The 26,546-nt window shown below is 49.1% G+C and overlaps 4 protein-coding genes and 1 long non-coding RNA gene across 5 annotated transcripts in view; 4 read left to right on the forward strand and 1 right to left on the reverse strand.

Annotated features, from left to right (window-relative positions):
• RBM41 (RNA binding motif protein 41) overlaps positions 1-26,465 on the forward strand; it is a 65,969-nt gene extending 39,504 nt beyond the window's left edge. The window contains exons 2-8 of the mRNA XM_061445940.1: positions 20,089-20,104; positions 20,771-20,887; positions 21,403-21,595; positions 23,675-23,879; positions 24,649-25,025; positions 25,567-25,714; positions 26,026-26,465. Of these exons, the coding sequence (XP_061301924.1) occupies positions 20,097-20,104; positions 20,771-20,887; positions 21,403-21,595; positions 23,675-23,879; positions 24,649-25,025; positions 25,567-25,714; positions 26,026-26,183 (1,206 nt within the window). The 5' untranslated portion in view covers positions 20,089-20,096 and the 3' untranslated portion in view covers positions 26,184-26,465. The remainder of the gene's footprint in view (positions 1-20,088; positions 20,105-20,770; positions 20,888-21,402; positions 21,596-23,674; positions 23,880-24,648; positions 25,026-25,566; positions 25,715-26,025) is intronic.
• Positions 1-26,546, reverse strand: part of LOC133265431 (uncharacterized) — a 223,902-nt gene that overhangs the window by 95,232 nt on the left and 102,124 nt on the right. The gene's annotated exons all lie outside the window — the stretch shown is intronic.
• On the forward strand, positions 205-9,655 carry LOC133265421 (nuclear pore glycoprotein p62-like). The gene is made up of 12 exons (XM_061445925.1): positions 205-517; positions 1,369-1,745; positions 1,967-2,077; positions 2,233-2,361; positions 3,357-3,455; positions 3,712-3,820; positions 3,972-4,116; positions 4,449-4,498; positions 4,621-4,755; positions 5,402-5,513; positions 6,198-6,264; positions 9,043-9,655. Exons 1-12 carry the CDS (start codon positions 234-236, stop codon positions 9,132-9,134), a joined length of 1,710 nt encoding a protein of 569 aa, XP_061301909.1. The 5' UTR covers positions 205-233; the 3' UTR covers positions 9,135-9,655.
• On the forward strand, positions 10,519-19,416 carry LOC133265425 (nuclear pore glycoprotein p62-like). Its single transcript, XM_061445934.1, has 12 exons — positions 10,519-10,831; positions 11,541-11,917; positions 12,139-12,249; positions 12,691-12,819; positions 13,988-14,086; positions 15,596-15,704; positions 15,856-16,000; positions 16,359-16,408; positions 16,528-16,662; positions 17,111-17,222; positions 18,048-18,114; positions 18,804-19,416. Exons 1-12 carry the CDS (start codon positions 10,548-10,550, stop codon positions 18,893-18,895), a joined length of 1,710 nt encoding a protein of 569 aa, XP_061301918.1. The 5' UTR covers positions 10,519-10,547; the 3' UTR covers positions 18,896-19,416.
• Positions 10,538-26,546, forward strand: part of PRRG3 (proline rich and Gla domain 3) — a 42,175-nt gene continuing 26,166 nt past the window's right edge. The window contains exon 1 of the mRNA XM_061445944.1: positions 10,538-10,550. The gene's annotated coding sequence lies outside the window, so the exon portion shown is untranslated. The remainder of the gene's footprint in view (positions 10,551-26,546) is intronic.

Below are 26,546 nucleotides of genomic sequence, written 5' to 3' on the forward strand. Positions count from 1 at the left end.
TTCAGGCCAGGACAGCCAATCGGAGCGCGCCACCCTCGAGCGGCGGAGGAACGAGCCAATCGCTGCCGCCGGCGGGAAGCCCCGGGAGGTGGTTGGGGGGCGGGAGAGAGGGGCGGGCGCAGCGCGACGGTGCCGTGCGTCATCGGAGCGCGCGGCGGGCGGTGGTGCAGGCGTGGTGCCGCTGCTCGGTCCCGGTCCCGGTCCCGGTCCCGGTCCGTGCTGCCGGCGCCGCCATGAGCCAGTTCAGCTTCGGGACGGGCGGCGGCTTCACTCTGGGCACGCCCAGCACCGCCGCCACCACCACGGCCGCGAGCGGCTTCTCCTTCTCGTCATCCACGCCCGCGGCCTCGGGGGGCTTCAGCTTCGGGAGCGCGGCGCAGCCGGCCGGCAGCAGCCAGCCCTCCGGGCTGTTCTCCTTCAGCAGGCCGGCGGCCACGGCCGCGCAGCCCGCCGGCTTCAGCTTCGGGACGGCGGCCACGAGCAGCGCGGCTCCGGCAGCGAGCGTGTTCCAGCTGGGGTGAGAGGCGCGGGGCGGCGGGGCAGGGGCGGGCACCCCTTGGTGCTCGGCAGAGATCTGAAAGTGACTCAAGGAGGTGAGCCTGTAGATCAGTTATGGAGCGTCAGGATAAAAAGGCTTTACAGGGGGTTGCAAACGGCAGGAGCTGCAATATAGTCTTTATTGAAACTGAAACACAAGCCAGGTCACGTGTCTGTATTTTGTATGTTGGTTTCTGCTGTCAGGAAGTGGCGTGTAAGAAACCTGATTCAGTATTTGACTGAAAGTATATCACAGAATCATGGGATAGAACCATAGAATGGTTTGGGTTGGAAAGGGCCTTAAGATCATTCAGTTCCAACCCCCCTGCCATGTACAGGGAAACCTCACACTAAACCAGGGCACCCAAGGCTCTGACCAACCTGGCCTTGAACACTGCCAGGGATGGAGCATTCACAACCTCCCTGGGCAACCCATTCCAGTGCCTCACCACCTTTACAGTAAAGAAACTTTCTTATATCTAACCTGAACTTCCCCTGTTTAAGTTTGAACCCGTTACCCCTTGTCCTATCACTACAGTCCCTAATGAAGAGTCCCTCTCCAGCATCCTTGTAGGCCCCCTTCAAATACTGGGAGGCTGCTCTGAGGTCTCCAAGCAGCCTTCTCTTCTCCAAGCTGAACAGCCCCCACTTTTTCTCAGACTATCTTCATATGGGAGGTGCTCCAGCCCTGATCATCCTCGTGGCCTCCTCTGGACTTGTTCCAGCAGTTCCATGTCCTTTTTATGTTGAAGACATCAGAACCGTACACAATACTCCAAATGAAGTCTCATGAGATCTCTAATAGATGGTCTCCCTTCCTGTCTTTTCTAGGTCAAATGCACCCAAATTAAGCTTTGGAGGCACTGCTGCAACTCCAGCCACAGGAATCACAGGGGGCTTTGCGTTTGGTAGCTCGGCACCGACCAGCACGCCCTCAAGTCAAGCAGCAGCTCCTTCTGGCTTTACGTTTGGAACCCCTGGCACAAGCACCACAGCTCAGTCTGGGACAACTGCAGGGTTTACCTTTTCCAGCGGCACCACGACTCAGGCCGGAGCAGCCAACCCGAGCATCGGTGCTGCAGCGCCGCAGACGGCGCCCACGGGGCTGAGCTTTGGAGCAGCACCAGCAGCTGCTGCCACCTCTGCTGCCACCTTGGGAGCTGCAACCCAGTCTGCAGCCCCCTTCAGCCTTGGGGGGCAGAGCACAGGTGAGTCCTGGCCTTGGGATGGCTGCTGTAGTCAGGAATCCTGTCATCAGGGAGGGCAGCTGGGGAGGTTCTGCAGCCTCTGCTTCTGCCCGTGTGCAACAGAGCGAGTGGCTTTTATACCTTTGTTGCTTCTAATGTGACTGTTGCTGTGGTCAGTGGAAGCTCCAGTGTCTCTGTTGTAAAAGGTCTGTCTTTTCCTTTGCCTATGCCACTTGTTCCAGGCCTGAACTTTGGGTCCTTAACTTCCACTGCAGCCAGTAGTGCACCGACGGCAACACTGACCACAAGTACCAGCTCAGGACCCGCTCTGTCTTTTGGAGCCAAAGTTGGAGGTAGGAAGTGATTTTGGGGAATAATTCCTGAAGGCTTTGTGAATCTTCTGTTCCTTGTGGGAATAGTTTTCTAAACTGGACTCTGGAAATGGGCTGGAAGTGTTTGTTACTGTGAATTTGCAGTGGCATAAGGTGGATGCTTTTTCTGTTTGTAGTAACGTCCACATCTGCTACAACTGCCTCTACCAGCACAACCTCTGTTCTTGGCTCAACGGGGCCAACTTTGTTTGCATCTGTAGCAAGTTCTTCAGCCCCAGCATCATCCACCACCACAGGCCTCTCACGTAAGTCCCAATATATAGATGTTACCAGATGGGGCAATCGACATCTTTGTCTTTAAATTGGAGAGACATCAATTTGATAGGTGGACCACTCGGTGGATAAAGAACTGGCTGGATGGCCGCATGCAGAGAATTATGGTCAATGGCTCATTGTTGGGTGGAGACCAGTAACAAGTGGTGTCCATCAGGGATTGGTGTTGGGACCAGTCTTGTTCAACATCTTTGTTGGTGACATGGACAGTGGGATTGAGTGTCCCCTCAGCAAGTTTGCCGATGACACCAAGCTGTGTGGTTTGGTTGATACCCTGGAGGGAAGGAATGCCATCCAGAGGGACCTTGACACGCTTGTGAGGTGGGCTGATGCCAACCTTTTGAAGTTTAACCATGCCAAGTGCAAGGTCCTACACCTGGGTCAGAGCAATCCCAGGCACAGCTACAGGTTGGGCAGAGAAAAGATTCAGAGCAGCCCTGCGGAGAAGGACTTGGGGGTGTTGATCTATGAGAAACTGAACATGAACAAGCTTCAGTGTGCGCTCGCAGCCCAGAAAGCAACCGTATCCTGGGCTGCATCAAAAGGAGTGTGACCAGCAGGTCAAAGGAGGTGATCCTGCTCCTCTACTCTGCTCTTGTGAGACCTCACCTGGAGCATTGTGTGCAGTTCTGGTGTCCTCAGCATAAAAAGGACATGGAACTGCTGGAACAAGTCCAGAGGAGGCCACGAGGGTGAACAGGGAACTGGAGCACCTCCTGTATGAAGACAGGCTGAGAAAGTTGGGGCTGTTCAGCCTGGAGAAGAGAAGGCTGCTTGGAGACCTCATAGCAGCCTTCCAGTATTTGAAGGGGGCTATAGGGATGCTAGAGAGGGACTCTTCATTAGGGACTGTAGTGATAGGACAAGGGGTAGCAGGTTAAAACTTAAGCAGGCGGGGTAGAGCTTTTCAGAGGGGCACTGCATTTAATGGGTTCCACAAACTCTTCATGTTGTCTTCTGTTTACAGTCGGTGCCCCTTCCACTGGGACAGCCAGTCTTGGGACGCTTGGGTTTGGGTTAAAAGCTCCTGGAACAACAAGTGCTGCCACAACAAGCACTGCCACTGGTAAGGACTGGATGCAGAAGGTAGCTGAGGTGAAGGAAGCCTGACTTCAGTGCTGTGTAGTTGCATGAAGGACACACGGGCATTGATGATATAGAAAAGTAAACAGATTAGCTCTTCCTAATTTTGTGTTTGTTTCTGATCCCTTCAGAGGGGCCTGATTGAGCTCACACAGCACTGTGCTTTAGAAGTGCACATTAGACCTGTTCTGTTTGATAGCAGATGTGTCCTCTTGCTTGACTCGAATCTCTTCTTTCAGGCACCACCACTGCTTCTGGCTTTGCTTTGAATCTTAAGCCATTAACTACAACTGGTGCCACTGGAGCTGTGACTTCTACAGCTGCCATCACCACAACAACAAGCACCAGGTGAGTAATTTGGTACAAGTGACTGTGTCCTGATGAGGACAAGAGGCAGTATCAGTGCTGGCACCTGGTGGAGCAGGGGGAGTGAAGCAGTGCCATGTTTATGTGTTGGGTTTTGATCCTGTGTTCTGCACTGTCCCACACTTGCTCTCAGTGCGCCTCCAGTGATGACCTATGCCCAGCTGGAGAGTTTGATAAATAAGTGGAGTCTGGAACTGGAAGACCAGGAGAAACACTTTCTCCATCAAGCTACACAAGTTAATGCCTGGGATCAGATGCTGATAGAGAATGGAGAGAAGGTAAAGTGACATCCAGTGCAACTTGGCTTTGCTTGGTTAGGTCCTTAAAAGCCTTCAGTGTTTTAGGTGCCAGTGTGAATTATATCTATGTGCTCGTGGTATGTCTGTTCTGGTTGATAGATGTTGATGCTTGGAAGTCTGTTCTGTGAGTTTAGACTCTGGTAACTGTTATCTTGTTGTTATCTGTTGTTCAGGTTTTGGTCTGTAAATCTTTATGTAACTGTTTCTTGTAGACATTTGTATTGTGCTGGCTTTCTCAGTTCCATTCAGTCTCTTTTTAATTCTTGAGCTGATTTTGGATTTTTGTAATATAATTGGTTGTTGTATTTCAGATTTCTTCATTGCACAGAGAAGTAGAGAAAGTGAAGCTTGATCAGAAGAGGTATGACACTGTGAATGCTTGAAATTATGCAGAGAAGAAACACAATCTTCTTGTGTTGTGGAACGGCAGATGTAGAAGGTACATGAGCTGTAAGTAGTGTGGTAAACATTTTGTCTTTTCAGACTGGATCAGGAACTGGACTTCATCCTGTCCCAGCAGAAGGAGCTTGAAGACTTGTTGACCCCTCTGGAGGAGTCTGTGAAGGAGCAGAGTGGGACCATTTACTTGCAGCACGCAGATGAAGAGCGGGAGAGGACGTAAGACACAAATCTGTGTTGGACATGTGCTGAGCAGACTAGTGTGGTGATCAGTCAGCAGGAAGTAGAGCTGGGATGTGTGACAGCATTGATCTGTCAGAGGCCTTTGTCAGTGTAACCCTGTTTTCTGCATGGCAACTTAGATTTTAGGCATTAGAAACAGGGAAATGTGACTGGAAGCCCTTGAATCATCATGAAAATCTCTTTGGGTGTTGTTGTCTAATCAGCTGTCTGGGAACAGGTTACTAATTTTGGCATAATCTCTGAAAATTAATCATTATTTAGTAATTGAAGGGATGAGAGCAGAATGCGCTAAGTGGGGCTCAGACATCCTTGTTAGCCTTAAGTGTTGAATCCTAGCAGGGTAATTATAAGAAATGTTGGCTCAAGAGAGATAAGTATTTAGGAATCCAGTCTAATTAATTCCTTCATTTCTGACAAGACCATCCAGAAAGCCCTCCAGATTATTGCTTGTCTGTCTCCATGTATATATCCAGAGAGAAGGAGTTCCTCGTATGTGTGCCATGGTGTCTCTCAAGGTGCTGTTCCCACATGTCTGCCAGCATTGCTTGAAAGGTGTGACTGGGAGCAGGTCTTCTGAAGTTCGCTTGAAATATTCTGACCTTTCTTGTTGTGTGTTTTGCAGTTATAAACTGGCTGAAAACATAGATGCTCAGCTGAAGCGCATGGCACAAGATCTGAAGGACATCATTGAGCACTTGAATACATCAGGAGGCCCAGCAGATACGAGTGACCCGGTAAATCCAAGCTTTATTCTGTCTATGTTAGTGAAAGACAGAGGAAATTTAAACCATTTTAACTCTTCATCCACTTTTGGATACTTGCCTGCTTGCAGTTTTAACCTGGAAAGGGTGTTTTGTTTTGCTTGGATTGGTTCTCTTGTCATAAATCTGGCATTATAACACAGTGCAACCAGCCTGACATGCATAGTTGCTCTGCAGTTCTATGACTAGGTTTCAAAGTACCTCATTCTGTAGGAACCCTGGTTATTTATTTGATGTCTTACTCTTGCCAAGATGACAACTTGTTTCAGAGGCAGCCCTTAACCTTGATGTGGATTCCTGCTCCAGTACTTGCTTCTTTCTTGTAGTAAAATTTCCCTTCACTGTTGCAGACTGAGTTTTTCCCATTCTTTTTTACTTCTGCCACCTCAAGCCTAAGGTGGTGAATGTGGTTGCTGGGTTTGAATTAGAATAAGCCAAAGCCACAGGCACTGAACCAGTCTCTTTTCCTGATGATAAAAAGAAGAAAGTTGCTGCACAGACTTCCCTGGGGCAGTGGCTGCTAAGTTAGCAGGGCTGTACATGTGGGACTCTGGGTTGCATGGTGTTCCAAAGGCAGGGACAGGGAGTCTGTGTCTTTTACTGCTCCTAGTTTTTATGTAGTGTAAGAAATGACTTGCACCTTCTCTTTGTGCTCAGCTTCAGCAGATCTGTAAGATCCTGAATGCACACATGGATTCATTGCAGTGGATTGACCAGAACTCAGGTGAGAGTTGTCCTGCAGCTTTTTGGGAATGTAAATAGAAAGCATGGAGCATGTGTGTAAGTGTTTCTTGATCACAAATGAATTCCTGAAGGTCCCTGAGGTACCTCCTCACCTTCAGTGAGATACTGTGCTTTTTGTGCTTGAATTCTGATGTGCAATAGAAGCTTCTGCTGAGAATTCCTGGTAACTGCCAGTGTTATCCCAAAATGGGTTTAAACTAAAATAGGGGAAGTTCAGGTTAGATATAAGGAAGAAGTTCTTTACTGTGAGGGTGGTGAGGCACTGGAATGGGTTGCCTAGGGAAGTTGTGAATGCTCCATCCCTGGCAGTGTTGAGGGCCAGGTTGGACAGAGTCTTGTGTGACACGGTTTAGTGTGAGGTGTCCTTGTCCATGGCAGAGGGGTTGGAATTGGATCATCTTAAGGTCCTTTCCAGCTCAGACCATTCTATGATTCTATGAAAAGGACAGATTGAAATGTATCAGTGCAAAGCAGAGACTTGAAAACCTTGTGCTTTGTTCTGTCAAAGTAATGTTAAATATTTCAACCTCTAAACTGTTGTGGGGTTTCCCTTTGAAATAGGAAAATGTGTGAGGGGGTTGCATGTGATTAATGTTCTCATGCACCCACCCCAATGGGAAAGCCAAATCCAAGTGAGACTGAGCAGTGTGCATTTATCTGCAGGCCCTGTCACTCAGGAGCTCCAGTGTGGCAGTTTCACAGGAGCAGTAAGTTGGGGTGTAGCACAGAGCAGAAGATGCACTCATTAGTGAAGATCTGATTGAGTACTTGGTGTCGTTGATTGTCTTGGGTTCACCTTTAGCTAGTGTAGGATGGTGCCATGCTAAAAGCAAGCAGGCAGTGCCTCCTGGTGAGGGTTTCAAGAATTCTACACGGTTCTGATTTGTCACTGGTGCCGGCAGCCACACGGGGGCATGGCAGAATAAAGCAGAGCTCCTCTCAGTGCCACCGAATTGTACTGTCTGCCTGCAGTGCTGTGAAAGTGCTCACACTTGGTGTACTGCTTGGGTGAAAGCAGGCACACTACTGTCCCTATTAAACAGTATGACTGGCTTAAGTCAGGGTTGAATTTGTCCTTTTCCTCCAGAATGTGTATGCTAACTTCCACATTCCAAACATGCCTTTATCTGGAAATCTGGTGCAGCTCCTGTGGATCAGAATAGACTTTACAGAATGTGTGAAAATGGCAGTCTACTTCCTTTCAATTTTTGCAGCAAGGAGACCCATTTTCCCCTCTGTCATTCAGTACCAAAGAAAGCGTCTTGTCAGTGAATAGCCAGTCATTCTCTTTGTTGGGCAATGTACCTCTACAGAAGCAGTTCATGCTCAGTTCACCTTCTGGCAAGACAGAAGCAATAAGCTGAAGAAACTGCAGTTATTCAAAAAGGTTAATGTGTCTATCTGTTCCTGTGGGGTCCTAGGCAAGGAGAAGCATTCCTGATGCTGTATGCACTCCAGTGAGTAGTAGGCATACCTCTACACAGTGGCTATTAACTGGGCTGACTTGTTAAACAATGATGTGCAACTGTGGCAGTCATTGAAAATGCCACCACTGCTGAACACAGATGGAGGGTGGTGTTGCTTCCACAATGGAAAGGAGTGTTTGGACAAAGCCTTGTTCTGACCTTCTAGCTCTTCCTGAGAGAACCAGCAAGTCTGTTGTAGTTACAACTTAATTCCAAGTTGAGTGAGAGATCTATGAGGCAGTGAAGCACGCTGCCATCTTCTGCCATAATCATTTCTTGCATGGTCAATATTTGAAAAGGAACAAACTGGAATGTGTTGGTTAATATGTTATGGAAGATTCTGGATTTGGCATGTTATGAAATAACACCTAACCTGGAGTCTTTAAGCCACAGGCTGACATAATGCCATAGCCCTGTTGATTATGGTAAGATTTCACGGACTGAAACTAAAATTGCTATAGCTTGTTCCAAGATATTTTTGTATATTGTGATACCTGCTGTGTTTAAAGTTGGTGATCACTCGGTGCCTTATGTATTCCCAAACTGGGGATGTGCAAATAGCAGCTCATCTGTGTTGTGGCTGCAAGTGCTCTGCAGCTCTCCTGTGCGATTGCACTGTCTTTTCTGTATTTCCAGAACTTAAGAGAATCTCTGTTGGTGAGTTAAAGACTTGTTATGGCTGTGTGATATCCTGCAAGAAAATATGTATGTGCTTTGAACAGATGGTGTAGTTCATCTGTAATTTGTGTAATTTGGAGCAGATTTTAGCAGGAGGTGAGAAGAGGAAACTTTTACAGAGCAATAGCTTTTGCTCAAGCTGCAGACCAGCTTTTGCAGTTCCTGTGCAGGGAGAGTGTTCTCTGCTCTCTGCAGTGCCCTGAAACAGCAACACACTGGCATGCCGAACAGTGTCAGCACGTCCCAGCTCTCTTCTGGTTCTGCCTGCAAGTCCCTGAATCAAAGAATCATAGAACAGTTAGGGTTGGAAAGGACCGTGAGATCATCCAGTTCCAATCCCCGTGCCATGAGCAGGGACACCTCACACTAAACCATGTCACCCAAGGCTCTGTCCAACCTGGCCTGAATGTCTCAGAATACTTCCCAGAAGCTCTCCTTTGCCTTGGAGGATTACCAGTGCTTTGTGTTGGGATTTCTTCCTCCTTTGTGCACTATCAAGGCTGAGTGACTGTCAAAAACAAAGGACAGTGGTTTTCTTTCTCTTTCTGCAGGCTAAACTGTGCAGGGTTGTGTTTTAGGGTGGTTCTAAGGCTAATCTCTTGTTTCTCCCACAGCTGTGTTGCAGAGGAAGGTAGAAGAGGTGACAAAGGTTTGTGAGAGCCGCCGCAAGGAGCAAGAGCGCAGTTTTCGGATCACATTTGATTGAATCACTCAAAGTTTAATGAGTCAACCTAAAATCTCCACAGAAAAGAGGTTTTTTGGGACCTAGGTCTCAGATCATTACGTGGGTTTCTTTTCTTGCAGTAAAATGTGTTGCTTGTTCCAGAGCCAGTCTTTGCAGTGTCTGTCTGGAACTCACCCACTCCAGTCTGGGACTGCATGAGGTTTGTGCAGCAGGTCTGTGCTCTTTGTTCTTTGTAACTGCCTGCAGAGTGGTGAGAAACACAAATGCTGCCCCTGAAGGGCTTAAGCAGTGGGTGACTCCATGGCTGAGCCCTCCAGTACTGCAGTATAACCTGGGTATGGTCAAGTGGGACTTGATGATCGTTTATTCAGGACCTTAGAGAGAAGATTTAATGAAGAGGTGTCCTTGGAAGGAGCTGCAGCAGTCTGAGACTCGATCCTGTTACTGCTGGGTGGAGTTTGTGTTCGTATTGGGTGTGCTTCCACTGGTGAAAGTGGGCCTTGTTTTCTGTGCTCTGACAGTAACCTGCTTTTGTGCTGGTACCTGTAAGCAGCATTTCTATACAATTAAAAATGACTAGATGTGCCAGTAGAGCAATGGTATTTGTGTGGTGATTTGTGGTGCAGCTGCTTCAGGTGCAAGGGTGCAGGAAAGGGGTGTGGGTCTACTGTAAAACTTCCAAATAGGCATTGGCTTGTCACTGCATTTTGATGATGTGTGATAAAGCAGACCTTATTTCCCTTGGGCTCAAAACTTTCCCATCCATTTTGTGGTCACAATCTCTCCTTTCCATGGGGCATCTTCTATACTGTCTCCCTCAAGGGCTCATTATCTGAAAAGTACCTTCTGCCTGTTTCAGTCCAAACTTTTGTGAGGTTCTTCTCTTTTTTTTTTTTTTTTTTATTTTTTTATTTTTTATGTTATTACTGTGGGACCGGAAGAGATTTGCTTCTCCTCAGTCACCAGGGTTGGGCTATGGAGCAATACGTAAACCACACCATTTCTTACGAAAAACTCGCCCCGTGTTTATAATTTCCTGAGCATACCAAAGCAGCTTGATAAGGAACGGCAGCCGCGGGGGTCCCGGCCCGGCCTCCAGCGGCCGCAGCACCCAAAGGCCCCGGTGCCGCCGCTCCGGGGCTACAACCGGCGGCGTCCCCCGTCACCGTAGCAACGGGACGCCGCTGACCCACCCCGCCCCTTCAGGCCAGGACAACCAATCGGAGCGCGCCACCCTCGAGCGGCGGAGGAACGAGCCAATCGCTGCCGCCAGCGGGAAGCCCCGGGAGGTGGTTGGGGGGCGGGAGAGAGGGGTGGGCGCAGCGCGACGGTGCCGTGCGTCATCGGAGCGCGCGGCGGGCGGTGGTGCAGGCGTGGTGCCGCTGCTCGGTCCCGGTCCCGGTCCCGGTCCCGGTCCGTGCTGCCGGCGCCGCCATGAGCCAGTTCAGCTTCGGGACGGGCGGCGGCTTCACTCTGGGCACGCCCAGCACCGCCGCCACCACCACGGCCGCGAGCGGCTTCTCCTTCTCGTCATCCACGCCCGCGGCCTCGGGGGGCTTCAGCTTCGGGAGCGCGGCGCAGCCGGCCGGCAGCAGCCAGCCCTCCGGGCTGTTCTCCTTCAGCAGGCCGGCGGCCACGGCCGCGCAGCCCGCCGGCTTCAGCTTCGGGACGGCGGCCACGAGCAGCGCGGCTCCGGCAGCGAGCGTGTTCCAGCTGGGGTGAGAGGCGCGGGGCGGCGGGGCAGGGGCGGGCACCCCTTGGTGCTCTGCAGTGGTTTGAACGTGATTCTCAAAGGAGGAGCCTGTTGCTGTTGTGCCGTGCAGTTCCCATTGCGCTGTTGTGTGTTTGGAAACGAGTTCAGCGAGACCTGTGCTTGTCAATGCCGGCTTTTTCAAATGGGTCTTAAATTAAGCATAAAACGTCTTGTCCTTTCTCATCCAAATGTGGTGTGCCCAGAATGTTTCTTCAGCCAAGTAGGACTGTTTTTTTTTTCCCTTAGGAAAGGCTGCAGCTTTGAAGCGATTCTTTGGAGCTTCTGTTGTCAAAGCCTGGCAGATGGGAGCAGTGGGAAGGGAGCTCACACGGGGACTAGCAGTGGAATTTAATTAAAACAAGTGTTATGTAGGGGATGCGGAAAGGGCGCTGAAGAGCCCAGAGAATAAGCAACTTTGCTTGCACTGCTACAAACGTGTTCTAGTGCCTGTATGGGTGGAGGTAGTTGAGGGGGTGGAGTACAAAGAGGCTTAACCGAGGGTTGCAAATGGCAGGAGCTGCCCTACAGTCTTTGTCAAAACTGAAATGCAAACCTGGTCAGTTGTGCGTGTTATAAATGTTGGTTTCTGCTGTCAGGAAGTGGCCTATAAGAAACCTGACTTGATATTTGACTGGATGTACATCTCCAACTGATCTCTTTCCGTTCTTCCCTAGGTCAAATGCACCCAAATTAAACTTTGGAGGCAGTGCTGCAACTCCAGCCACAGGAATCACAGGGGGCTTTGCGTTTGGTAGCTCGGCACCGACCAGCACGCCCTCAAGTCAAGCAGCAGCTCCTTCTGGCTTTACGTTTGGAACCCCTGGCACAAGCACCACAGCTCAGTCTGGGACAACTGCAGGGTTTACCTTTTCCAGCGGCACCACGACTCAGGCCGGAGCAGCCAACCCGAGCATCGGTGCTGCAGCGCCGCAGACGGCGCCCACGGGGCTGAGCTTTGGAGCAGCACCAGCAGCTGCTGCCACCTCTGCTGCCACCTTGGGAGCTGCAACCCAGTCTGCAGCCCCCTTCAGCCTTGGGGGGCAGAGCACAGGTGAGTCCTGGCCTTGGGATGGCTGCTGTAGTCAGGAATCCTGTCATCAGGGAGGGCAGCTGGGGAGGTTCTGCAGCCTCTGCTTCTGCCCGTGTGCAACAGAGCGAGTGGCTTTTATACCTTTGTTGCTTCTAATGTGACTGTTGCTGTGGTCAGTGGAAGCTCCAGTGTCTCTGTTGTAAAAGGTCTGTCTTTTCCTTTGCCTATGCCACTTGTTCCAGGCCTGAACTTTGGGTCCTTAACTTCCACTGCAGCCAGTAGTGCACCGACGGCAACACTGACCACAAGTACCAGCTCAGGACCCGCTCTGTCTTTTGGAGCCAAAGTTGGAGGTAGGAAGTGATTTTGGGGAATAATTCCTGAAGGCTTTGTGAATCTTCTGTTCCTTGTGGGAATAGTTTTCTAAACTGGACTCTGGAAATGGGCTGGAAGTGTTTGTTACTGTGAATTTGCAGTGGGGTCAGTAAACTGTGGCAGTTCATACAGCCATTGCGCTTTGTATCCTCTCTACTTTTTATTGGGTCCCACGTGATAAATTCTGTTCCATACGTCTTGTTGGGGTGTAGCAGAGGGTAGCCGCAGGTGTAATGCGTACACTGAGAAAACAGAGTTGAGGTTTTTCCACCTCAAAAAGTACCTTAAAATTCTTTCACCCATAAAAAATGTGGTATAGATGGGCAATTTTGTGTCCCTTTCTGAACGTGAGTCTTCTGAAAAGGGTGAGAGCATGATGTGGTTTGGTTGTACAAGGTGGATGCTTTTTCTGTTTGTAGTAACGTCCACATCTGCTACAACTGCCTCTACCAGCACGACCTCTGTTCTTGGCTCAACGGGGCCAACTTTGTTTGCATCTGTAGCGAGTTCTGCAGCCCCAGCATCATCTACCACCACAGGCCTCACACGTAAGTCCCGATATACAGATCCTGTCAGATGGGGGAATCAATCAGCAGCACATTTGGTGGTCCCTATCAGTCGTGGAGCTGCAGATGCTGGGGTAATATGGCAGGATTCAGAGGGCAGCTTTTCTTGCTGTTTGTTGCCTTCCCTCTTTGTGTCCACGCTTCTTTAAGAGTCGTGGGCTGACAGTGGAGATGAACTGTGCTAAAACTGAGTATTCACACAGCTGTATGTGTGCAAGCTCCTCTGGTAATAACTGGCAAGTTTCATCTTGCAGTATTATTTATATGGGAGGAAGTAGTGTTTGTTTTCTGATAACTTTAAGGCAGTAGCCCAGGTTTGAAGACAGAACCAACAGCTTGCTTTCTTAACCTGCAATAATATGTTAACACTTCAGTTCCCTTTGATTATGGAGACTCTGTACAGTGAAGGTTAGTGTTGACTAGAGTTAATACCTCTATTCCATACATAATGCTGTCTTACTGTGCCTCTAACATTTAGCAGCTCACCAGTTTTCTGTTAAAGCCACAGGGATTACCTGTAACTAGTTACCTGCAATCTGTAGGTACCATATATATACCAGCCTAAGAACTTGTATTTTCAGTAGCCCTACAAGGCTTGCATTGGTACTCTTATGTCCAAAGCAGACCTTAATCTTAGTATTTAAGATTGCTCTTAAGTTAGTGGGCACTCTCTGTTTATGAGAATGTCTGAAGCCTTGTTCTTAGATGAGCATAGGTGGGTTGTTTCCAGGCAACTGAAAATCGGCCAGCCTGTTTCCTCTAGTATTTGCAATTGTATTGCCTTAGCAAAATAGCCTCATGCCAAGTGTGCACACTTCCTGCGTGCCAGTGTCCCATACCGTTTGCTTATGTTAGCATTCGGTAGCACTTAAATGTTAGAGAAATCAAAACAGTTAAAGAGAAATGACAATAGCTTTGCACCTGGGTTGATTCCGGGAAAGTTCCTGGCAGAATTGCAGAGTATTCTGGCTGTTTTATAGCTTCAGCCTTTTTTAATGTCATGTCCCCATGATCCTTCTCCTGAGCAGTGACTGTGGTTAATACAGATACAGACCAGATGGAGGTAGGTAAGCAGGCGGGGTAGAGCTTTTCAAAGGGGCACTGCATTTAATGGGTTCCACAAACTCTTCATGTTGTCTTCTGTTTACAGTCGGTGCCCCTTCCACTGGGACAGCCAGTCTTGGGACGCTTGGGTTTGGGTTAAAAGCTCCTGGAACAACAAGTGCTGCCACAACAAGCACTGCCACTGGTAAGGACTGGATGCAGAAGTTAGCTGCGGAGAAGAAAGCCTGACATCAGTAGTGTGAAGGGCCACTGTAGTGTAGCAGCAAGCAATTCTAATTTCTGATGCCCTCCAGTAACACTAAATAACACAGTATCCTCCTTTTCCATCTCCCCAAGTGCACAGTTACTTGCAACTTCTGGGAGCCTGTCCCCAGCAAAGGGACTTTGGGTGAAGGAAACTCTGGGCTTTGATGTTCTAGTCTGGAGCAAGTAAAGTAAACAGATTAGCTGCTGCTTCTCTAGCCTGCCTGTGCAGGTGCAGGGTTGCTCTAAGAGGTGAGGGAGAGGTGTACTGATTGGCAGAGGGATAAGCCAAAAGCTTGGAGGGGGAAGTGTTAGGGAGAGATGTTGTGTTTCAGTTCAGCCCCATTAATCTGTTTCTTTGACATTACAAGCTTCAAATGAAACTTTTCTTCATGGAAAAATACCCCAAAAAAGCCACAGAGATGAGTGCTGCATTTAGGTGGTAACTCATATAAAAACCTGCAATGGAATTTGCTGCTGCATGGTGTTGGGATTCAGGACTGAACATCCATCTCAGGATACAGTTTCTATTTTCTGTGTAGTAACATGGATGCTGCTCAGCTGTCAAGGTCTTTCTAAATCTGGTTTCTGGAGTGACTGAAGAATTTGAGCTCAATGCCTAGAAGTGCTGTGTGACTGCCTGACAGTGCCATATGGTAGATGCTCTTAGCTTTGTGGAAACATAGAAACCACCCCTTCTGCAAAGATGCAGGAGAAGAACTGGGTTTGCTGGTAGCTATTAGGTCTAATACTAAAAACTGAGGAGCTAGAGAGCAGTGTGGGTTAATACTTAATTTCTTTGAATAATGCCCAGGTTGGAATCATAGAATAGTTAGGGTTGGAAAGGACCATAAGGTCATTTAGTTCCAACCCCCCTGCCATGGGGAAGGACACCTCCCACTAAACCCAAGGCTCTGTCCAACCTGGCCTTGAACACCACCAGGGATGGAGCATTCAGAGCTTCCCTGGGCAGGCCATTTCAGTGCCTCATCACCCTCACAGTAAAGAACTTCTTGCTTGTATTCAATCTAAACTTCCCCTGTTTAAGTTTCAACCCGTTACCCCATGTTATATCACTACAGTCCCTAATGAAGAGTCCCTCCCCAGCATCCTTATAGGCCCCCTTCAGATACTGGAAGGCTGCTCTGAGGTCTCCACGCAGCCTTCTCTTCTCCAGGCAGAACAGCCCCATCTTTCTCAGCCCGTCTTCATACGGGAGGTTAAATGCATGCTGCTAATTCCTCAATTTACTGGAACTAGTGGTCAGGCATTTACTGTCCACTAAAACTATGTCAAGACGTGCTTCATGCCCTTCTTCCCAGATGTGAGATTTAATTTGTATAGGGGCCTGATTGAGCTCACACAGCACTGTGCTTTAGAAGTGCACATTAGACCTGTTCTGTTTGATAGCAGATGTGTCCTCTTGCTTGACTCGAATCTCTTCTTTCAGGCACCACCACTGCTTCTGGCTTTGCTTTGAATCTTAAGCCATTAACTACAACTGGTGCCACTGGAGCTGTGACTTCTACAGCTGCCATCACCACAACAACAAGCACCAGGTGAGTAATATGGTACAAGTGACTGTGTCCTGATGAGGACAAGAGGCAATATCAGTTCTGGTACCTGGTGGAGCAGGGGGAGTGGAGCGGTGCCATATTTATGTGTTGGGTTTTGATCCTGTGTTCTGCACTGTCCCACACTTGCTCTCAGTGCGCCTCCAGTGATGACCTATGCCCAGCTGGAGAGTTTGATAAATAAGTGGAGTCTGGAACTGGAAGACCAGGAGAAACACTTTCTCCATCAAGCTACACAAGTTAATGCCTGGGATCAGACGCTAATAGAGAACGGAGAGAAGGTAAAGTGACATCCAATGCAACTCAGCTTTGCTTGGTTAGGTCCTTAAAAGCCTTCAGTGTTTTAGGTGCCAATGTGTATTATATCTATATGCTTTTGAAAGGCTCATTGTATGTCTGTTCTGGTTGATAGATGTTGATGCTTGGAAGTCTGTTCTGTGAGTTTAGACTCTGATAACAATTATCTTAGGGTGGAGTTTCAAAGCCAAACCTCTGTTGTTCAGGTTTTGGTCTGTAAATCTTTATATAACTGTTTCTTGTAGACATTTGTATTGTGCTGGCTTTATCAGTTCCACCACTCTTGTTTTATGAGTTAACTTTTGAATTTTCATAGTATAACTCAGTGTCCTGTGTTTCCAGATTACTTCATTGCACAGAGAAGTAGAGAAAGTGAAGCTTGATCAGAAGAGGTATGACACTGTGAATGCTTGAAATTATGCAGAGAAGAAACACAATCTTGTGTTGTGGAACAGCAGATGTAGAAGGTACATGAGCTGTAAGTAGTGTGGTAAACATTTTGTCTTTTCAGACTGGATCAGGAACTGGACTTCATCCTGTCCCAGCAGAAGGAGCTTGAAGACTTGTTGACCCCTCTGGAGGAGTCTGTGAAGGAGCAGAGTGGGACCATTTACTTGCAGCACGCAGATGAAGAGCGGGAGAGGACGTAAGACACAAATCTGTGTTGGACATGTGCTGAGCAGACTAATGTGGTGATCAGTCAGCACGAAGAATTGGGATGTGTGACAGCATTGATCTGTCAGAGGCCTTTGTCAGTGTAACCCTGTTTTCTGCATGGCAACTTAGATTTTAGGCATTAGAAACAGGGAAATGTGACTGGAAGCCCTTGAATCATCATGAAAATCTCTTTGAGTGTTGTTGTCTAATAAGCTGTCTGGGAACAGGTTACTAATTTTGGCATAATTCGTGATTAAGAGATACAGAGGTTAGGCGTTACCTCATCTGTGTGCTAGAATGCTTCTCAGGGTGCTGTTCCCACATGCCTGCCAGCCTTGAAAGGTGCTTAAGCTAATTCTGACTACCCGAAGCTGGTGTGATGGGGAGCACTGAAGTTCTCTTTACATTTCTGACCTTTGTTCTTGTGTGTTTTGCAGCTATAAACTGGCTGAAAACATAGATGCTCAGTTGAAGCGCATGGCACAAGATCTGAAGGACATCACTGAGCACTTGAATACATCAAGAGGCCCAGCGGACACAAGTGACCCGGTAAATCCAAGCGGTATTTTTAGCATGTTCTTCATTTGTCCACTTCTGGATACTCATCTGTTTGTATTTTCAACCCAGGAAGTGTGTTTTGTTTTGTCCCTGGGTTGGTTCTCTTGTCAATAGAACTGGCTTTATCACACCACACAACCAGCCTGACACATGTAGTTACTCTGTGGTTCTGTTAATAGGTTTCAAAGCGTCTCATTCTGTAGGAACCCTGGTTATCTGATGTCTTACTTTTGCCAAAATGACAGCTTGTTTCAGAGGCAGCCCTTAACCCTGATGTGTCTTCCGGCTCCACCACTTGCTTCTTTCTTGTTGCTAATCTACATTTTGATTAGAATACCCTCTGGGGGTATTGCTTCTTTTTTCTTATATTACTTTTGTATCCTCCTGAAAACCAGATGTGAATTACAGCTCCTTCTGATTTGTATTACATTGATCTTGATGCTCTTTGTAGTTTTACTGAGAAGCTTGCTTATTTTTTGCCCACTAAAAATTTCCCTTCACTGTTGCAGACTGAGTTTTTCCCATTCCTTTTTACTTTTGCCATCTCAGGCCTAAGGTGGTGAATGTGGTTGCTGGGTCTGAATTGGAATAAACCGAATCCACAGGCACTGAACCAGTCTCTTTTCCTGATGATAAAAAGAAGAAAGTTGCTGCACAGACTTCCCTGGGGCAGTAGCTGCTAAGTTAGCAGGGCTGTACATGTGGGACTCTGGGTTGCATGGTGTTCCAAAGGCAGGGACAGGGAGTCTGTGTCTTTTACTGCTCCTAGTTTTTATGTAGTGTAAGAAATGACTTGCACCTTCTCTTTGTGCTCAGCTTCAGCAGATCTGTAAGATCCTGAATGCACACATGGATTCATTGCAGTGGATTGACCAGAACTCAGGTGAGAGTTGTCCTGCAGCTTTTTGGGAATGTAAATAGAAAGCAGGTGTCGCAAAAAGGACAGATTGAAATGCATCAGTGCAAAGCAGAGAACTGAAAACCTGGTGCTTTGTTCTGTCAAATTAAGGTTAAATATTTCAACTTCTAGAATATTGTGGGGTTTCTCTTTGGAATTGATTTTTCACTGATGCCTGCAGCCACATGGGGGCATGGCAGAATAAAGCAGAGCTTCTCTCAGCAGCCCCAGATTGCACTGCCTGCAGTGCTGTGAAAGTGCTCACACTTTAGTTCTGTCAAGCAAAGAGTAAATATTTCAATTTCTAAAATGTGGAGTTTCCATTTGGAATAGGAAAATTGGCGTGTGATTGTGTGTGTGCTGCTTGGGCGAAAGCAGGCACACTACTGTCCCTTTTAAACAGTATGACTGGCTTCAGTCAGGGTTGAATTTGTCCTTTTCCTCCAGAATGTGTATGCTAACTTCCACATTCCAAACATGGCTTTATCTGGAAATCTGGTGCAGCTCCTGTGGATCAGAATTGACTTTACGGAATGTGTGCTTTGTGTTGTGTTTTCTTCCTCTGTGCACTGTCAAGGCTGAGAGACTCTCAAAATGGCAATGTTTTCTTTCTCCTTCTGTGCAGGGTTGTGTTTTAGGGTGGTTCTAAGGTTAATCTCTTGTTTCTCCCACAGCTGTGTTGCAGAGGAAGGTAGAAGAGGTGACAAAGGTTTGTGAGAGCCGCCGCAAAGAGCAAGAGCGCAGTTTTCGGATCACATTTGATTGAATCACTCAAAGTTTAATTAGTCAACCTAAAATCTCCACAGAAAAGAGGTTTTTGGGGACCTAGGTCTCGGATCATTACATGGGTTTCTTTTCTTGCAGTAAAATGTGTTGCTTGTTCCAGAGCCAGTCTTTGCAGTGTCTGTCTGGAACTCACCCACTCCAGTCTGGGACTGCATGAGGTTTGTGCAGCAGGTCTGTGCTCTTTGTTCTTTGTAACTGCCTGCAGAGTGGTGAGAAACACAAATGCTGCCCCTGAAGGGCTTAAGCAGTGGGTGACTCCGTGGCTGAGCCCTCCAGTACTGCAGTGTAACCTGGGTATGGTCAAGTGGGACTTGATGATCGTTTATTCAGGACCTTAGAGAGAAGATTTAATGAAGAGGTGTCCTTGGAAGGAGCTGCAGCAGTCTGAGACTCGATCCTGTTACTGCTGGGTGGAGTTTGTGTTCATATTGGGTGTGCTTCCACTGGTGAAAGTGGGCCTTGTTTTCTGTGCTCTGACAGTAACCTGCTTTTGTGCTGGTACCTGTAAGCAGCATTTCTATACAATTAAAAATGACTAGATGTGCCAGTAGAACAATGGTATTTGTGTGGTGATTTGTGGTGCAGCTGGTTCAGGAAAGAGCCTGTTCAATGAGTGTGCTGTAAGGCTTTGAACCAGACATCATCCTGTCGCTGTGGATGATAATGCATATTCCAATGTATTCTTACTAATAGAAGGGAGTGAAGGATCAGGTGTTCAGCAGAACAGCTGTCACTGAGTTCTCCGTTGCACTTTATGCTTCTGTTCTGCACAATGCTGAAAATGTGTAAAGGGCTTTACTTTATATTTACCTTCCTCTGCCTGGTTTTACATATTGCCTGCTGGAAGGAATGGGTTTGCTTAGTTGGGTAATTTACTGGCTATGATGTGCTTTACAACTTGTGAGCTGCTCTTTAACGCTGCTCCTGGGTGCAGATTTCATCTCTAAGGAAGGAGGGGGGGCACCTCATACCCGCTATGGTCGCGACTGTTGTTGAGGGACATGCGGGAAGCCCTTGCAGAGGGCTCCAGCTCGTTCACCGCGGCTCTTGCGCCGGGAGCGGAGCCTGAATGGTGAATCCCCGCCCGCGGCTGCCGGTCGCCGGGAGGGAGCTGCCGGGTACGGCGCCGCTCTCGGCCCTGCCCCTTCCGCACTACGGCTCCCGGCGGGCCCTGCGCGGCGATGCGGCGGTGAGCGGGGCGGCTGCGGGCCGGGGCTGGGTTCGGGCTCGCTGCAGGCAGCCTCTGCCGCGGGCACCGCTCGGTGCGGGGGGGGGGGGATGCTCTGGGCCGCGGGGTCCGTCCCCCTGTGGTGCCTGCGGGGTGGCTGCGTGTGGTGCCCGCCTGCGAGCGGGTCCCCCCGGGGAGGCGGAGGGGAGCGTTCCGCGGAGCGCTGCTCAGGCTGCGCCTCTTTGCCCCCGCAGTAGCCTCGGGGCATGGGTTAGTGATGGTCCTGGCAGCCCCGGGGTAACGGCTGGACCTGATGACCTTAAAGGCCCTCTCCAACCTGGTTGATTCTATGATTCTTCATGAACTGTGTTGAAACTAGCAATGTCTGTTTGGGTACTGGTACAAAACGACTTTCCAGCAATAAACATAACATTACATGTGGCTTAGGGAGGGGAAAACGTAACAGGAGAGCTTCCAGGGATATTTATAAGTTTCTCAAAGTAGTCCCATGTTTTGTTGGTTTTTCTAGGTAGCATTAATACAGCTTTGGTCAAGTAGTTTTGGTTCCTTGTTGTGCTTTAAAGCCCATAAAACCATTAAGGAGGCAGAGGGACTGTAGCAGCTCTGTGTTGTGAGCGGTGTTTTCCCTGTTGCCTTATTGACCATCTCTGTTCTTGTGCGCTCCAGGGTCAACAGCAGCCTATCCAGTGATGAGCTCCTCCTGGAAGACTTGGAGACAGAAGGAGAGCGGCAGCTGAAGAGCCTCCTTCACCAGCAGCTCGATACCACTGTCTCCATCGAGCAGTAAGTTCTGATCTGGCCCCTGGTGGGGCTGCAGAGGGGCCGGTGGGCAGACTCTGCCCATGCTAGGGCAGCAGCAGTGTTGCCTCACTGAGGCCTCCTCCTGCGTTTATGCAGGCTGTTGTTTGCCAAAACAGCTGTGTGAACCCTTCCTCCTTTGCTGGTCTCCTGCCAGGACACTCCAGCAGGAGATAAGCACTCTTTATCTCCTGGAGCAAGCACTGGTGGTAACTTCTTTTAACCATTAGGTGAAAAAGAACTGGTTTGCCGGGGCAGATGCAGGGATGAGTTTCTAGGCTGGCCTGCGTTTGCGAGGCATTTGGTGTTACAGCGTCGAGAGGTGCCTCCTGTCCATGTTGGGGCACCTTCTTGCCATGCGGGATCTTGTGGGCTTGGAAAGGGTCAGGAGGGTATGGAAACACAGCGTCTCTGTTTGGTGCCCAAGCATGGCTGGGGAGAGGCCAGCCCCTTCCTGTTCCCCTGGTTTCTCAGTGCTGTTGTGTTGGTTTGGGTTACAGATGCAAGTCAAAGCGGAGATGCTTTGCCCCTGCAGCTTTTTACAAGCCCTTTGGGGAAGAGGCTGCGGGGGCTCTGAGCCTGTCGCAGTTCCAGGCCCTGCAGGAGAACAACAAAGAAACTGCCTCTCTCCGGGAGCTGGGGCTCTCCGACTCAGAGATCCTGCTCTGGAAGAATCGGGCTTCAACAGCAAAGGTAGGCGTGCTCTGCTTGCATGTGAACGTGGTTATGTCCCTCTAACCCCATAGCATGTGGCACCCTGGTAGAAAACATAAGTCCTTTGTAAACTCACTGGCAAAGAATGGCTGCTGTATGTATGTTACCTGTAAGCCAGCATGATCCCACATTTCTTTTGGTCTGTTTTCCTCGGTGGAATGGTCTATGGTGGAAAGAAGAGTTGGTCCTTTGGGACACAGCAGAACTTGGCTGTATTCCTCCTTCTGCCTTGATGGTCTCAAGCAAATCATTTCACCTGTTTATACCTGTGTAAGAAGGATTTAAAGGCTGGAGGAGAAAAAGAAGGAAACAAAGCACCTCAGCCTCCTCCTTTCTGTATTCTGACACATCCCTGGATCCCATTGCTAGCTTGGGATAGCTGTCCCCAGGGAGACTGTCCTCAGGGTTTTGCATACACTTCAAGGGACTTGAAACAGCCACATAAAAGTAGCAGCATAGAGCTGTTAGACCAAGTGTGTGATTGCAGTGATGTGCTCCTCTTTGGGTACAGTTTGTGGCCAAAGCAGATTTCTCCCATTCCCTTCCCTCCACCCTTTTCTTTCACGTTCCAGAGACAAGGGGCTTCTGGGCTTATCCAGGGTCAGCACTGGAATGTCCTGCTTTTAATGTAATAAAGCAGGACTTGGGCTGATCCTTGGCCTCGTCTTCCTGACCAGTAGCTGTGTGCAGGCAGATGCAGGCTGTGGTAGTCATGGGTTTGCCTCTCTCCAGCCGGCCATTACTTGCTTTGGTGTTTAAATGCCAGCCCAGCCCTGGTGTGGCCTGCATTAGAGCTTGGGTTAGAGAGTAGTGGTGTTAATTGAAGAATGAAAATGAATGTCAGCAGTAGCAGCTGTTGTGTTCAGTGTAGAATGAGTTCTGGGATGTTTAGAAATACAGATTAGCATGGAAAACAATACCCTGTCAGAAAGAACCAGCTGCGTTAGGGTACATCTGCAGCTCGTGAGAGAAGAATAATACTTGGAGGGAAAGCTCAAGCCAGGTAGCGATGTGCAGCTTTGTATGTGGAGGCTCTGAGTGAAAGATTCCAGGGAGCTGAAGCAGAGGGGACTTCAGATTGCCCATGGAGCCCTTGGCGCAGCACTGAGTGCTTCTGTTGCTGTCAGCTGCTAAGTTGCAGCTCTTTTGAAAACAAAGTACTACAAATGATTCCCCACAATTGTTTTCTTCATATGAACAGCCTTTTGTGCCCTAGGGAAGCTGTGAAATAGTGAATGGGAGCTGGGCAGATGGGGGCCCATGCAGTCAGGCGGGAGAGGTACTTACGGGAAAGTCTTTGTTGGATTGTACAGGGAAAAAGCCTGGTTCTTGCCTGAGGCAGAAAGATCTGCACAGTAATTCTTGAACTGAATGTGAGGAAAGAAAATCATCTACAGCCCCATGGAGGCATGTTCTCTGGATTCTGATAGAGGTGGTTGTGGGAACAGCAGGTGGGTTATGTCTGTGAGCTTTGGCAGCGTGAGTCTGATGCATCTTAGCAGTGCCCTGGCCCTGTGCAGTGAGGTTTATTTATACAGGAATGCTGCTCATAGCCAGATTAGCTCTGAGTGCAGCAGCAACTGTGTGCCTTCTGGGGGCTGGTTCATGTGAACACCGAATCTCGGCAGGAATTTAGTTCTTAGCACAAACGTATCTTTGGGTGCCAAATGGAAGCTTATATAAGGTGTTCTCAGTGATGTCAAGATCATAGACCAAAAGCTTCTTGGGAAGTTCAGCTCAAGAATGCTATAGGCATGGCAAAAGAAATACCAAAGGGGGTTGTGCAGTTACTGCAGGTGGCCTTAGAAAACAGGTATAGCTGGCAGAGGGACACAGGCACCATGAGCGAGGCCAGGGAATGGAAAGCAGCACAGAAGTTGGGACAAAGGCTCTGTCTCTCGTGAACTGAGTCTTGCTGAGAGGTTGTATTTCTGTCCTACCCTTGCAGTGACCTGCTCTTTGGTTCCTAGTTGCAATCACTCCGGGGCTGGAGGATGGCTGGGTCTCTGAAAAGGAAGCATGTACTGTATCTAAGCAAAGCTGTTGCTTGTCTTCCAGGGCTCTGGGCTGGGAGCAGCCCCGGAGGCCACGCAGGACCGACTCCATGCCATCCAGGAGAAGATGGAAGAGCGTCAGCGCATCCTGGCTCTGCCACAGAGGTTTGCTGGCAGCAAGCAGCTGAGCCGGCGGGAGATGGAGATTGAAAATGCCCTCTTCCAGGGAACAGACCGGCACTCCTTCCTCCGAGCGCTCTACCACGAAGGTCTGTGGGCTCAAAGCTGTTCCTGCCTTTGTTCCAGCATGCAGAGCCAGGGAGGGTGTGGGAGTCCAACACATTTCTGTCTGGCCTTCTGTCCCTGAAGACATGGTTCTGTTTTGGCACTGTGTGGGAGGAGATATTTTCCTCTCTTACATGAGCAGACAGAGAGTGGGCTCTCTGAAGGGTTTAATATAGAGGCTTGTAAAGTCCATCTCTGTTTGGAAAGCCTGGATCTTGATGTGGTGCAGAGCCCAGCTCAGTGTGTGGAAGAGCAGCTGGGGATATGCTTTGGCTGGGGCTAGAGATCATCCTTTCTCTCATTTAACTGCAGTCTAACAATGGTGGGAGGGAAGCAGAGGCACGGAGCAGGAAGGAGTAGGAGTGACCTGTTAAAGGCCAGTTGCCAAATAGAACTGGAGCCCAGCTGCCGATTCCCAATACCGTGTTTCTGGGATAACAGCATTTCTTGCCCTGGTGCTGTGGTCCCTGAGCAAGGTTGAGGTTTGTAGGCTGGGAGGTGCCCCTCTCACATCTGTCCTCATTTCCATTAAATAGATTAAAGGAGATACCATTGGTCAGTCCATGCCATGGACCTTCTTTAAACCCAGGAGCTTAATCTGATGTCCCTGGAAGTTTATATTCCACATAGTGGTGTAGAAAGGTAGCATGGCTTATCCTGGCCGTGCATGCAGGAGGAAAGTGTATTGAAGGAGTCAGGTTTTCCAGGTTCTTGGTGGTAGTCGCATTTCCATGTTTCTCCATTGTGGATTAGATGACACTCAGAAGAGGATAACAGATGTAAAGGACCCCATGGTTCATCTGGAGAGTGTTTACCAAGAGCTGCTAAGCAAGAAGCGCCCTGAAGAAGTCCAGCCTAGCAAGAGTGACACATGCTCATGCCCTAACCCGGCCCTGCAGGGGCCTGCAGCTGAGGAGTCATCGCTTCCAGGGCAGGAAGAGCAGGCAGAACAGGAAAGAAGTCCCAGCCTTCCTGCAGCAAAGCCCCACCAGCCCCCTCCAAGTCTTGTGGTTATCAAAGACCCTGTAGAGTTTGTCCCAGAAGAGGAGATCTGCAAGAACCGTCTCTCAGAGGAAGAACTCCGGAGTATTCCCCGCTTCTCGTCCTACAACCCTGGGGACCCCAGCAAGGTGTGTTGAGCTGGACCAGGATTTATTCTTCCTTGCTAGCGTGCCCTGAAGCTGCTTCAGCAGCCAAAGGCTCCTCTTTCCTGCTGCTTAGAGGGTGCTTGGTTGATCCTCCTGGCCAAGGGAGAGCAGCCTCCACTCTGGGAGGGAGGGAAGAGGACCTTTGGCTCTAGTGGCATGTCACCCAGCCTGGCAAAGAGCTGAACTTCAGCCCCCAGCCCCTCTTGGTGCTGGCATGTCACTGATTAAAAAGCTGTGACTTCACTCAGTGCTTAACTGGTAGCTGGAGCTTATTGTGCTTTATAAATAACGAGTTACCAGCACTTGGCACAAGCAGGCATGATGATGCCTTGAGTGCAGAGCTGCCTTTCTCCATACACCCACCTCTGTTCCAAACCCCACCGTTAGCATGTGGGTGAAGGACTCTGGGATGGCAGAGGGACTGAATTAATTCATACCTTTGAGATGTATGGACGTGGGACCAGGCTGGAAGGTGTCTGTTTGCATGGCACAGGCTGACTTATCCTTTGTGTCTCTGGAGCAGGTGCTGTACTTGAAGAATCTGGGCCCTCGAGTGACAATGAAGGACCTAGTGTCCTTATTTGCTCGGTTCCAGAAGGAGGACAGCCCACCGATCCAGTTCCGCCTCCTGAGTGGCCGCATGAGGGGTCAGGCTTTCCTCACCTTCCCTGGTGAGTCACTGCCTTGTGCCCTTCGGTTCCTCCCTGACGTGGGAAGGTGCCACATCTTCCTACAGGGCACTGGGCTGGTGCTAAACCTGCTCTCCAAGGAGAAGGAGGCTGCTTCTCCTTGATTCTTCTCCTTGATTGTACGAGGAGAAGGGTTGCAATCTGTTAATGTGCCTTATTTACACTGGGATGTCACTCTGGCTGGAGGGTCCCAGTGCTGCACTGTGTAATGGTGCAGGTTGAGGGTCTGTGAGCCAGGAACACCACATGTGTCTGTGCTGTGTAACCTGTGCCCGTTTGCTCTCTGATTGCAGATGTTCAGTCGGCACAGGACGCCATGCACTTGGTGAATGGGTACAAGCTGCAGGGGAAGCCACTGGTCATTGAATTTGGGAAAAGCAAAGGGCATTCACCAAAGGCTGACTCTGCCATCCCGTGCTCCTCTGCTGGAGAGAACCCTCCTGCCAAGTAGGGGATGGATAACTGCGAACCTCGTAGATTTGCATGTGCCATGAGAACTCCTTGGTTGTAACTGGGACAGCAAAGGACTGTTGGGAGTTAACATGGAGATCCATGAAATCTCAAAGTGGGGAAGGCAGAGAGCTGGGCACCAGGCTTTTCTTTGAGAGATGGGCACTGCCTTTAGACTATTGGGGTGTACTGGCTTTTCCCTCTTGTTCTACACGTCTGCCTTCTCAGCCCTTTGGCAAGGAGAGGGGAAGGAAGCCATGTAAATAAATGTATTTATTACGCTGTTTCCTTAGGGTGTATTTATTCATCTTTCTCCTGTGCAAGTCTTCTAGAGCCAAGTGTGCTGTGCTCTGCAGGACTGTGT

The sequence above is a fragment of the Pezoporus flaviventris genome, unplaced genomic scaffold, assembly GCF_033815535.1.
Source record: "Pezoporus flaviventris isolate CSIRO_AGI_PZ_B2104156 unplaced genomic scaffold, CSIRO_AGI_Pfla_v1 ptg000005l, whole genome shotgun sequence".
Classification (NCBI taxonomy): Eukaryota; Metazoa; Chordata; class Aves; order Psittaciformes; family Psittacidae; genus Pezoporus; species Pezoporus flaviventris.

Excerpts from the sequence above, each read along its gene's own strand:
- LOC133265421 (XM_061445925.1), top strand. The coding sequence starts at position 234 with ATGAGCCAGTTCAGCTTCGGGACGGGCGGCGGCTTCACTCTGGGCACG. Across the intron at positions 2,362-3,356 it reads CACCACCACAGGCCTCTCAC|TCGGTGCCCCTTCCACTGGG; the intron begins GTAAGTCCCAAT and ends TTCTGTTTACAG. Across the intron at positions 3,456-3,711 it reads CACAACAAGCACTGCCACTG|GCACCACCACTGCTTCTGGC; the intron begins GTAAGGACTGGA and ends CTCTTCTTTCAG.
- LOC133265425 (XM_061445934.1), top strand. The coding sequence starts at position 10,548 with ATGAGCCAGTTCAGCTTCGGGACGGGCGGCGGCTTCACTCTGGGCACG. Across the intron at positions 11,918-12,138 it reads CCTTGGGGGGCAGAGCACAG|GCCTGAACTTTGGGTCCTTA; the intron begins GTGAGTCCTGGC and ends CACTTGTTCCAG. Across the intron at positions 16,663-17,110 it reads GATGAAGAGCGGGAGAGGAC|CTATAAACTGGCTGAAAACA; the intron begins GTAAGACACAAA and ends TGTGTTTTGCAG.